Genomic DNA, 13301 nt, shown 5'->3' with positions numbered 1-13301 from the left:
GAATTTCCATACTTCTGAAGGGTGCTGTGACTGAAAAAAGGTTGAGAAACGATGCTTTAGTGACTTTGATTAAATCAATCTGATTAGTACATTCTTTTACAGCCACACTGTATACCCCATGTTATAGTATAAAACCCATGAACACAAGTTCATGCTAAATCAAAGGAAACGGGCTGATTTAATCCTCTTTTGGTTTGTCTTGAGGAAATCAAATAGATCTAACACTAGTCAAAAGAAAAAGGAATAATTTTTTAATAAATCAAGGAAGCACAACTCTTTTCCCTCCAAAGCTTTAATGTGTGTGTGCAGTTGGTAATAGTTTGGGTACACATCTAGAGACCAGCATAGGAATAGTCTCTCATCCACTTTGTAAAAAAAGGAAAGGAACTAAAAACAAAGTTACACTTCGGCTATAAAGGATCCTATGCCCACAGAACAATGAAATCAAAGCAGCAGTCTTCAACATTCTGCATAAGTCAAAGGAGAAATGTATCCTCGCACTAGATACTCTTTGCAAACGTCCTGCTATGATCACGAATCCAATATCCAAAAGTAGCAGCAGTGCAGATTATCAAACAGACGCACACGTACACGCCTGCTAGGTTAATTCCAGTCCTTCTCTCTTCCGAGAACAAACCAAACATTGTGGTCTGTCTCATTCAACCTACATTACACACATCCTCTCACTCAGTCGTCAGCTGTCTCCAGCACGCTCTCACTTAGAGCCAAATCCCAGTAGTGCTCTGAGCCATGCTTCCTGAAGTGTTCGCGTGCCATGTTCTCTGTGGGGCACTGCTTGAACTTCATCTCACCAAAGCTGCGCTCCATTGCTGTGCCCTGTGATGAGGATAGAGGAGAAATAACCACGAGTGTCTAATTTTCTGAGTTTCTAATGAGACACAGTAAGATCAGGCTTTTCAATTACATGAAACCTGCAACGGATAACGTCGTAGGCGCCCAAATTATGCTACCAGAAGTGTGTGCATGCGCGCGTGTATATAAAAAAAAAAAAAAGGATTAAATAAAATTAGCTGCATAAAACCCAATGTCTTGACTTTCTTCTTTAAAAACACCAAAATTAGCGAGAATTAGCATGTATTTCTTGTAATTGACGCGAAACCCGCACCATTCCCATGTTGTTCCGGGTTCGTCCAACTAGCCATAAGCCTTGCGCAGAGCACGAATTCTCCATCAATGGCGATCGGCACGCCATGATTTCGTGGAGGAGCAAGACTCGCATGCCAATGACGAGCAGGATTTCCACATTAGGTAAACCTTCTTTCTTCTTTTATATAATTTTATGGTGGTTGGCAAACAGGTTTTAGGTGCATTACTGCCACCTTCTGGACTGGAGTGTGAACCAGAATGTTTCCTACCCTATTGTGCTAAATTTTCCTAATAATTCCTTTATCATTAAAAAACCTAAAAATAGCCCTATACCCCACATTATCTGACCTCAACTGCAATATCTCCGATACTTAGTTTCATATGATTTAAATCAGGTAAAAGACTGAATAAAAGAGCTATTCAGGACACAACTGTGTGTATTTAAGATACAGCTTGCATCTTAAATACACACAGTTGTGTAACTGTGGGTGGATCAGTGACTTGGAGCTTGGTCCTCTTGTTGATTATAGTCTTAGACACTGGCCTTTCATTTAAACCAATATATTTTACCCGACTACATACTGTGAATTGCACTGCCAATTCTTGTGATGTGACTGAAAAACCTTTTGTGTCACAGGTCTGCTAAAGGTTCGTCTCTTTGATGGCAACAGTGCATAACTTGCTTTTTCATTTCACAGGCTCCTTTCCTCCAGGCTCTCTTCAGGCCCCAACACATCTTTTAAATACTAACTAACTGTATTCTAATTATTTTTGTCACGTACATGTCCATCAAAAGGGATTAATGCTGTAGACATTTTGCAATAAAAGGTAAAAATAACAGATTTCTTTATTTATTCATAATTTTGCTGCTAAAAAAGCAGCAGCAGGTTTAAAACACAGAGCACTGGGAAAACAGCACTTTATGCATGCAGAAAAGCCCAAATTACCCTGTATCACAACGGAAAAAGCCCAAATTCAGAAATACAGGGTGTAGCCCAAATTATGTAATTGATTGTAATTGTAATACAGTTTTTAAAACACTGTTTGCTCAACAAATGTGCAGCAAGACTCTTCCTTCCCACTTAGCCAACTAGCAGAGAGCCCATCAGCAACAAGGCCAATGTAGCAAACAAATAATGAAAAATGATGGATGTCTACTTATTTTTCTTCTAAGCTAACTTAACTATCATATACTAAATAAAATATACTGCTGAACTAGATAGCTAGCATATAACTTAACTTCCCACAACCAAATGCATTTTACCTAAATGTAGTAAAATCTACACATAATAAATGTGATATGTGCAGAATAAAACACTTCTTCAGCATTGACACAGATCACTCCTTCCAAAAATGTTCAACAATATAGCTACTTTTTTGTTATAAAATATTTTTTTTTAATATCAGTTTGACTTGGATAATGTCACTGTATGACACTGCACTTGCCCAGGTGCTTACCTCCCAAACAAGTGTGCATTTATTGGGCTTCTTTGATCCCTCATCATCTGAGCCATCAGGGTCTGAGGGGAACACAAGTGGTCAGATGTAAGAGCCTGGAGCAGTTTTATTTTAAACATAGCCAAAACTGAAACAAGAGAACAAAGGGTTTTTTTTTTTTTGGCTTGTTTGCAGTGCTGGAACTCCAACTTACTTATGCCATAAAGATTTTATTTGAATAACTCACTGTGATTAGTTAATGGCTGAAATTACCATAGTAAGGGGCTACTTTTGAGACACCATTTATTACACCAGTTGGATAATTAAGTAGTTTTCTTAAAAATGTCATAGAAAATTCATCAATTAATATCGGCATGTATACTTAAAATGTGCTCTTCCTTTGGACCAGCCAACATTTGCCAATCTTCCTTTGTTAATTTGTGATTAGATAGGGATAAACTTTCCATGACTTAAGTTCTTTATGTACAGTGGTGCTTGAAAGCTTGTGAACCCTTGAGAATTCTCTATATTTCTGCATCAATTTGACCCAAAATATAAGATTTTCAAATATCAGAAAAGTAGATAAAGAAAACCCAATTGAACAAATGAGAAAGTTAGACTGTGTCATCATTTACTTATTAACCCTTGTATGGTGTTTGGGTCTGTGGGACCAGTTTTCATTTTTTATCAAAGGAACAATGATACGATTAATTATTTTTTCAGACTCATTAGCCTTGGCTCATTTTCTGTGAAGAACATATCAGAACACATTTTTGATGACCACACACTGTACACCCCCTGCTACACATTTATATTACATACAGGATGTTTGGGTCCACTGGACCCAGGGCTAATAAAGTGTGAACCTTCACTTTGTCCTCTTCCTGTCTGGGCCTGCTGAGAGTGAGAGTTTTGTGTTTCTGCCCCTGCTGTTCAAGTACTGACACCTGTCTGCTCTCACATTTCTGCACATTTTACCCTCTGTCTTGCGGGAACCAAGACAGAAGTTCCCATAAATTGGGGGCGGGACACAATAAATACAGCTTTTCCAATGTGGTTCCTTATCAGAACTGATCAAGAGGGCCAAAAGATTCTCTGCTCAGATGGCCTTGCAAATTATTTTGGAAGAGAGAAGCAGCTTTTGATGATGTAGAGGAAGAAGTTTCAGAATGTGAGGATCACAATTCTAAAAATTCAGAGTCTGACAGTGACTTTGAAGAAGAGGATGAGATGGAGCATCAGCCAGAACGAAGACAAGGATGGGGATGATGTGTTGTACAGACTGACATGGTTACTGTACGCGTTCAGCTTTTGTGTAAACTGAACTGAATGGGTTAAATTTCTAATGAAAGTAAAATAAATAAAAATCAGTTATGAAAAGCCTTGCTTCATTTGTAAATTTGAAGATAAACATCTTTTTTTTCCACTTGTATCTTGACCATAATTGATTTTCTTTTTGCAAAATTACATTTTATTAAAAAACAAACAAAAAAACAAGTAGCACAAAGGTAAAGGGCAAATATTAACCATATATGCTGTTTATATTGCTTGTAATTGGGGTGAAGTAAACAACTGTTAAGTATTTAATGCAAAATTGTTTGATTGTGTTGAATTTAAAACACCAAAATGCAGCAGGTCCACCAGACCCACGAACACTGGCTGAGTAACAAAAATATGAACACCACACAAGGGTTAAGGAAAATGATGCAGTATTACACAGATAATATTTTTGTCTCATTCAATTAATTGAGTTCTCCATCTACTATTAGCACCTGTGTGGAAATATGTTTTAGGTCATACATCTGCAGACATATAGAAAATTCTAAAGGGTTCACAAACCTTCAAGCACCACTGGCAACACAACTTTTCTTACCGTCTCTCTTCGAACTAGGCTCCTCCCATTTGATCCTGTTCAACATCAGTCTCTTAAACTTCTTCTGTGATTTGGGTCCTATAAGCAAGAAACAGAATTTTAACCTAATATGAATGAAAACAGCAATTAATTTTCCCAGGACTGTGTTGACAATCCTTCTCCATTTAGTTTAGGCTGAATCCTGTTTGAAAAATTGTAACTGATATGATAAATGTTTAAGTAGCTGTTTATTTAGCATTCAAGGAAGAAGTCTCCAGTATCAACACTTCATAACAGTCAGTAAGTTTTCCCCCCACAAGAAGATCTACAATTGCTGGCAAGTAGCTCTGTTATATGAGGAATAACACACATTGGGCCAGGATTGGAAACTAATTTTTTTGTCTACCTGCCACTGTGGCTGGTGGATTCCAAAATTTACCAGCCACTTTGTTTTAAAAACTATGTAACTGCATGTGAAAAATAACACAATAAGAGCTACAGCATTCAACCATGATTATTTTGGTAAATATTTATTTCCTGAAATAAATATTTATTTATTTAGTGGCACAGTGGTGTAAGTGGTTAGCACAGTCACCTCACAACAAGAAGGTTCTGGGTTTGAGCCCAGCGGCCGGTGGGGGCCTTTCTGCGTGGAGTTTGCATGTTCTCCCCGTGTCTGTGTGGGTTTCCTCCAGGTACTCCGTTTTCCCCCACAGTCCAAAGACACGTGGTTAGGTTAATATGGGACGGCCTTGGGCTGAGGTGCCCTTGAGCGAGGCACCTAACTCCCAACTGCTCCCCAGGCGCTGTTAGCATGGCTGCCCACTGCTCTGGGTATGTGTGTGCACTCATTGCTCACGTGTGTGCTCACTGCTTCAGATGAGTTAAATGCAGAGAGGAATTTCACAAGTGTTAAATAAAAGTTGTGCTTGCTTTCTTTCTTAAAGTCAAGGAAACTAGATAGAACTCGATGCCAACGGCGTCAATGGGGATGCCTCCGTCTGGTAGGCTACAGGCCTTATTAAGTTGTGATTTGGGGATGGACATTTGACCTCACAGTAATCTTGACCTGGTGAAATTACTTGCATTAGCCTTGGAGATAGTATCCACAAGGTTTTCGGACAGACATTTGACCTCACAGTGACCTTGACCTTAGACCTTTTGATCTCAAAATCTAATCAGTTCAAGTTTGTCCCAAAGCGCACAAATGGTGAAAGTTTGGTGAAATTCCTTTCATTAGCCTTTGAGATATCGTGTTCACAAGGTTTCGGGACAGACACACACGGACGGCCGCACGGACAACCTGAAAACATAATGCCTCCTGCACCCTAAGGTGGCGGAGGCATAAAAACTGACACATCTGGGTAATTCCATGCCAAATCAACAAGAGGTTATGCTCGACCATCTCAGATTTCAATGAAATTTGGAGGGCTCAGAGATACTATTAAAAGAAGTTAATCCCCAAAACTTGAGCTTCCTATCACCAATAGTTTCAGAGATACAGACATTTGAATTTTTCGATTTTTTTGTTTTTTGCTCAAAACATACATATTTCAAAGTGTTATATAATCTTTATTATGCAAGATAGAAACCTAAAATTATGCACAGAGAGACTCAATGTCTTGTACTACAAGCTTCAACTTAGAATTTCAATGGTCATTGTATATTAGATGGTGATTTTAACAAGGAAATTAAAAAGACAAATTTGCATTTTTAATTCATTCTGGAAGCTTGCCTGTGGCAGTAATGCTTAAACTAAGAATGTTATTCAAATCTACACAGAAATATCTACCAATTTCAGTTTTACCAAGTCTCCACTATTCCTAGTTTGTCTGTAATAGGGTTTTGAAATTTGCCGATTTCTAAAACATGCCATTTTCAGTAGCAAGAAATCCAATGTGGGATAGCAGTTAGGAACTTGTACACTTTTTTCAGTAATCCCCAAGACCCATATTTTATATTTCCAAATTTTTGTTCTGTGTGTCAAGTATTTTTAAACTACAGGGGTTTAAAAAAATCCATTTTCACCAAATTCGAATTTTTTATATATTTTCATATAACTGATATTTGAGGGTTAATAAATGCTTCAATAAGGCTCAAGTAGGTTAGGAGACATGTTTCTTCCTCAATTTTAAATAAAATTTCAATTAATGCTCAGTATTAATTATTTGTAAATTGATTTTAATCTAAGACTGTGTAACATTAGCAATCAATGACCAGCTATTGTGTACCAGTCAACAGCCAGCCTCATCAATATCAACACAGCACAATAGGTGACCTTTGATACCAGAACAGGTGGCTCATATCTCATAGTTTTAGAGTCTGTAAACTGCATACTTGTTCAGATAACATTATATTGCTTGGATTATATTAAATACATTGTAATACAGAGCACTGAGAAAATTTACCAATGTTATTAACCAGAGATGGGACCAAGTCACACATGTGCAAGTCTCAAGTAAGTCTCAAGTCTTAACCTTCAAGTCCCAAGTAAGTCCCAAGTCTTTTTTGTCTTGGGCAAGTCAAGTCAAGTCACAGGCTATGTCAAGTCAAGTCCTATAATAAGTCAAGTCAAGTCCAAGTCAAGTCACCTTAAGTGTATTGGCGTAATTTTAGCAGCAGAATATGAATTTAATACATTGAAAAGGCAATACATAAGTAAATGTCAGTAAACATCCCTGGCACATGTGCCCAACCTGTTAAATATTTGCATTTTAAATACTCATGTTCTGTAAAATACATCATGGAATAAAACAAAACAGTAATAATGTTACAAAGTTATTTATTGATGGCAAAATTGATTGCAAGACTGAAAGCCAACTAAGTTTCTCACATTGTCATCAGCCAACAAGAAAAATAAACAGAGAATTGGCATTCTGTTATGTGCGTAGTTAAAAGAGGATAGGACGACACCTTGGGTTAACAGGGGCATGAGCTCCTCCAATCTCTAATCACGTCAGATGAGATTATTATTATTAATAAGATGCACGTGGAGAAACCTGAAGTGACTTCGATGTACGTTTGCGCCAGTAAAAAAAAAACCCCAAAGGATAGAGAAATGTGTCAGACATAATTTAGGTCTCAAAAAGAAGACCTGTTCGCCCGTGCAAAAGTGACATCATCTTACCCCATATGACAAGCTACAGAGGTGTGTGCAAAAGCGCTCTCTCGCTCTCTCCCTCTCCGAGGCTGCCTCAGCCTGTGCGGAGCGGGGACATACAACTTTGGCGCGGGAGTCTTGGTTCCCGCTATAATAGATTATTACGAAAATAAATGTTAAATGAAATATGCATCCCGCGCATTCCTTTCCACAGGAACTTTGCTCACAATGTTTCGGTCGTGGCTAACGCACTGTCCTCCTTACCACAAGTGCAACGTTTCGGGAACAATACGGAAAGGACAGTGCGCGGGATTCATCTTTCCTTGAACAATTACCCAGAGACTTTTTAAATTACCTCACTGGGAAATATCCAATGCACCTGTTCAGTTACAGAGTTGTGCTCTCTAAATTGTAGTCATTCAAACCATTGTTTTGGCGGCCTAGTAGCCTGATATACTAAATGTAAATTCATGGTTTGGATGACTGCACAATTTATTTTCGTAACACTGTGTTACAGCGGGAACCGAGACTCCCGCGCACAGTCAGCCTATTTTGCAGAGTTTAATATTGCTGCTAGCCTGTATTCAAACAGCGAGTGGCATGCCGGTGAATCCAAATCGTGGCGCTTTTTTCAATAGTGCATGACAGGCAGTGGGACGGAGTTTTCTTTTCTTTTTTGATCGGGTAGTGAGACGAAAAAAATGTGCAGCTTGCTGCACTGCTATTTCAAACGGCTATGATAAACTCCCCTGCCTCTATGCCCTATGGACAGTCTGGCTAATGTACACGAACACACTTACACGAATTTGTACTGCTCATGAACGTGTACATGTTCACAAGCTGACCATTAGCTTAACCCTGAAACAGAACAGGGTAGGAAGCTGCTTATGTTATTCAGCATCACGACTGCAAAGTGCACAATCAACCTACTACTACTGACATACAATATCACTAACTTGACGTAACTACATTGCTTACCAGCATTCACATAAGAATTTCACAATAATAAACTGAATCCCTAGCTACATCTGCAACGGCTAAAATCCTCCTACCGCTCACTCTCGTGGCTAACATTGGCTAACGAGGAGTTTAGCTGCTATCACCAAATAACAACACATTAATAAACTTACTGGGCAGAATGGATCTTCAAATGCCGGACAAAATTGGAGGTCGTGGTCTGGCTGTCAGAAATCGTCACGTTGCAAATCTTGCACTGCGCCGTTCGTCGTTTACCTTCTAGGCAGTAGCCCTTGAAGCCGAAAGTGATTACTCTTGGGATGACTGACATGATGATATGATGTGAAATCTGTGAACACATCGTGGCATGGGGCGTGGTATATAGCCCACGCAGAGAGCGTGCCTGATGGACAGGGCGGTGACAACGCAACGGCAGTGCAATCAAAATTACTGAAATATGTGCATATTACATTTTATTTTCACAATAAAAACACGATGGAAATAACACTCAAGTCATCGTGTGTCAAGTCAAGTCCCGAGTCTTAAACTTCCAAGTCCGAGTGAAGTCTCAAGTATTTTCATGTTTTGTCAAGTCAAGTCACAAGTCATGAAAACAGTGACTTGAGTCGACTCGAGTCCAAGTCCCCAAGTCTCAAGTCCCCACCTCTGTTATTAACTGAATGTGTTTCTTTGCAAGGATTGGATATTTTGAATAGTTGACGAGGGAATTTAATTGTAGTTGCTTTCAATTTGAGATCATTATAAACGAGTTTGTTCTTAGACATCTAGAAATGGCTGAACTTCCTCCCTGTTCTATAGGAATTGGACTAAAGAAAGATTCTGACTGCCATAAACTAACATACAACAGAAATTGTAAGTTAAATACACTCTCTCAGTATAGTTTGGAGCAAATTTCATTAATTGATAAAATTTCATTTTAGAACGTAAAGTTTCTTCTACTCGTTGCAGCTTTGCTTTGCCATATGCAGCTTTCTGTTTGTGGCTATACTTGGCAATTTTCAGTGGAGAGCAACCAATTGACACAAGGCTTTTGTCAAGTGATTAAGCTACCTCACCAGTGTATGTTGGATCCACATCTACACACATGCTCTCTTGTTCTGATTCTGTAGAACCTGCTGAATCTGCTTGACTTAAATGTTCTTTCACTCTCTGTGAACATTTAGAACACAATTTTTGTCCAGGTTTAATATTTTTATTTATCAGTTTTGAAAGTGAATCTGCTGTTTCAGGAAGAATTGAACGTCTCATCTAATCTCATTATCTCTCGCCGCTTTATCCTTCTACAGGGTCGCAGGCAAGCTGGAACCTATCCCAGCTGACTACGGGCGAAAGGCGGGGTACACCCTGGACAAGTTGCCAGGTCATCACAGGGCTGACACAGACACAGACAACCATTCACACCTACGGTCAATTTAGAGTCACCAGTTAACCTAACCTGCATGTCTTTGGACTGTGGGGGAAACCGGAGCACCCGGAGGAAACCCACGCGGACACGGGGAGAACATGCAAACTCCACACAGAAAGGCCCTCGCCGGCCCCGGGGCTCGAACCCAGGACCTTCTTGCTGTGAGGCGACAGCACTAACCACTACACCACCGTGCCACCCAGAATTGAACGTAATTCTGTTTTAACTTTTTTCATGTGCCTTTCATATGGATCACAACAACTTTTCTGTAGCTCTTCATATTTCATCAGAAACAGTTTCTCATGATGCAGACATACTGTGTCTGTGCTTGAAATGTTCAAGTTCAGTTCTCTGTTTAATTAATGAAATTTGCTCCGAACTATACTGAGAGAGTGTATTTAACTTACAATTTCTGTTGTATGTTAGTTTATGGCAGTCAGAATCTTTCTTTAGTCCAATTCCTATAGAACAGGGAGAAAGTTCAGCCATTTCTAGATGTCTAAGAACAAACTCATTTACACTGATCTCAAACTGAAAGCAACTACAATTAAATTCCCTAGTCAACTATTCAAAATATCCAATCCTTGCAAAGAAACACATTCAGTTAATAACATTGGTAAATTTTCTCAGTGCTCTGTATTACAATGTATTTAACATAATCCAAGCAATATAATGTTATCTGAACAAGTATGCAGTTTACAGACTCTAAAACTATAAGATATGAGCCACCTGTTCTGGTATCAAAGGTCACCTATTGTGCTGTGTTGATATTGATAAGGCTGGCTGTTGACTGGTACACAATAGCTGGTCATTGATTGCTAATGTTACACAGTCTTAGATTAAAATCAATTTACAAATAATTAATACTGAGCATTAATTGAAATTTTATTTAAAATTGAGGAAGAAACATGTCTCCTAACCTACTTGAGCCTTATTGAAGCATTTATTAACCCTCAAATATCAGTTATATGAAAATATAACAAAAATTCAAATTTGGTGAAAATGGATTTTTTAAACCCCTGTAGTTTAAAAATACTTGACACGCAGAGCAAAAATTTGGAAATATAAAATATGGGTCTTGGGGATTACTGAAAAAAGTGCACAAGTTCCTAACTGCTATCCCACATTGGATTTCTTGCTACTGAAAATGGCATGTTTTAGAAATCGGCAAATTTCAAAACCCTATTACAGACAAACTAGGAATAGTGGAGACTTGGTAAAACTGAAATTGGTAGATATTTCTGTGTAGATTTAAATAACATTCTTAGTTTAAGCATTACTGCCACAGGCAAGCTTCCAGAATGAATTAAAAATGCAAAAAATGCAAATTTGTCTTTTTAATTTCCTTGTTAAAATCACCATCTAATATACAATGACCATTGAAATTCTAAGTTGAAGCTTGTAGTACAAGACATTGAGTCTCTGTGCATAATTTTAGGTTTCTATCTTGCATAATAAAGATTATATAACACTTTGAAATATGTATGTTTTGAGCAAAATGCAAAAAAATAAAAAAATTCAAATGCCTGTATCTCTGAAACCGTTGGAGATAGGAAGCTCAAATTTTGGGGATTAACTTCTTTTAATAGTATCTCGGAGCCCTCCAAGTTTCATTGAAATCTGAGATGGTCGAGCATAAATTTGTAAGATATTTGTTGATTTGGCATGGAATGACCCATCTGTGAACTTATGGAAAAGACATTTGAAACACGCACACACACCATTCAGTGGACTCTGTTGTTGGCTTTTCTCCTCTTCTCATTTTCAATCTTTGGGTAATTCCACCCCAAATCACCAGATTTAGAAAAATGTTCGCCACTGACCATCTCAGATTTGCTTCATACTTTCTGGAAATATTGTCAGTGTGCCCAATAAATAGTGTACAAAATGTTAAGCTTGTACCTTCATTAGTTTGAGATATAGGGGCTTTAAAAAGGGGCATGGCCCCAATTTCACTGTTGAAACGCGTGCTACAGAAAACAGACCTAACTTCCATAAGTCATTACTTTTAAACTGTTCATGCAAGATACATGAAATTTTCAAGGATTTTTCTTCAATGCGAGATGCTTTTAAATACTGAAATAGAAAGTTCACAGTTGCCAAGCCAAACCAAGTTATGGCTTGCTGAAAATCATAAAAAAATGTGCTTTGGAGCAACTTTGACGCCCCATATCTCCACATTAAAGCACACCAGATCTTTCAAATGTTATTACTCATGTTATAGTACTCTTTAGGCAACTAGGTATGTTTTCAAAAGAAATCAAACTTTGATTTATTAGGCTTAAAAAAAAAAAAAAATGTTGCGCCTATAATTAAAATGCATATTACAAATGTATGACAAGGTCTACCATAAAAACAGTTATACCACTGGAAAGAGCTTGTTTTGATTAGCAAATGCACAAAATATGAAGTTGGTACCCTAAACCAAACTATAAATATTAAGGTATCAAGTACGGCATGTTTTATGATAGACGGAAATGTTGTTTTAAGGCATATTACAATACAATTACAAACCTACAGTGTAGGAAAAATAACCTTAAAGTGCACCTGACACCAAAAAACGTTAATTTGTTAATTTCCGCCATATTGAGTTGAATAAAATGACAGATTTACTTCACACATCGCGTGACAGAATATAAAACACCAGTGTGTTTGCAAGTGAATATTTTTGTGTCTGACTTGGATTTTGGTGAATATCCCTGCTCGTTGTGTGGCTGGGTTTTGCTCCAACACCAGGGAAGCCGGGTATAGTCTGTATACCTTTCCCAAGGATCCCATCAGACGTGAAGAGTGGGCAAAACAAGTGCACCGGACACGGGACATGTGGACTCCCAATGACAGGTGGGCCTCTGACAGACTTGTGACACTTGTTTGATTAGTCAAGTCAAGTTTATTTGTATAGCGCTTTTAACAATAAACATTGTCGCAAAGCAGCTTTACAGAATTTGAACAACTTAAAACATGAGCTAATTTTATCCCTAATCTAGCCCCAATGAGCAAGCCTGTGGCGACGGTGGCAAGGAAAAACTCCCTCAGACAACATGAAGAAACCTCGAGAGGAACCAGACTCAAAAGGGAACCCATCCTCATTTGGGCAACAACAGACAGCATGACTATAACATTAACAGTTTTAACATGAGGACAGTTTCGCTGATGTTATAACTCTTTATTGATGGAAACTTGAGTGCAAAACTGTTCATGATAACTGCAGTCCTAAAGTTAGCAAGTCAACTGTAGTCCTCAGCCATAAAAGCATTACTGTAAGAGTCCAGAGCATCCTCCAGGTATAACCCTCAACTGTCCTCATGGGGCCGTCCTTCACAGAAGCGATGCGATAAAACTCCGACCAGACACAGGGCACCAGGATGGATCAAGCAGGTCCGAGGGGCAGAAGAGGCCAGCATCTCAATCCCAGGACCAAC

At 38.4% G+C, this 13301-nt stretch overlaps 1 protein-coding gene across 2 annotated transcripts in view; it reads right to left on the bottom strand.

The window, feature by feature from the left end:
• Positions 1-274: 274 nt before the first annotated feature.
• The window catches only part of prpf3 (PRP3 pre-mRNA processing factor 3 homolog (yeast)), a 75956-nt gene continuing 62929 nt past the window's right edge, over positions 275-13301 (bottom strand). For both annotated transcript variants that reach the window (XM_060921429.1, XM_060921428.1), the window contains exons 15-17: positions 4418-4495; positions 2566-2627; positions 275-837 (exon numbers count right to left, since the gene is read on the bottom strand). In XM_060921429.1, the coding sequence (XP_060777412.1) occupies positions 688-837; positions 2566-2627; positions 4418-4495 (290 nt within the window). In that variant the 3' untranslated portion in view covers positions 275-687. The remainder of the gene's footprint in view (positions 838-2565; positions 2628-4417; positions 4496-13301) is intronic.

The sequence above is a fragment of the Neoarius graeffei genome, chromosome 5, assembly GCF_027579695.1.
Source record: "Neoarius graeffei isolate fNeoGra1 chromosome 5, fNeoGra1.pri, whole genome shotgun sequence".
In the NCBI taxonomy this organism is placed as follows: domain Eukaryota; kingdom Metazoa; phylum Chordata; class Actinopteri; order Siluriformes; family Ariidae; genus Neoarius; species Neoarius graeffei.
Note: the sequence above shows the minus strand (reverse complement) of the source record. Positions and strands in the feature narration are given on the sequence as shown.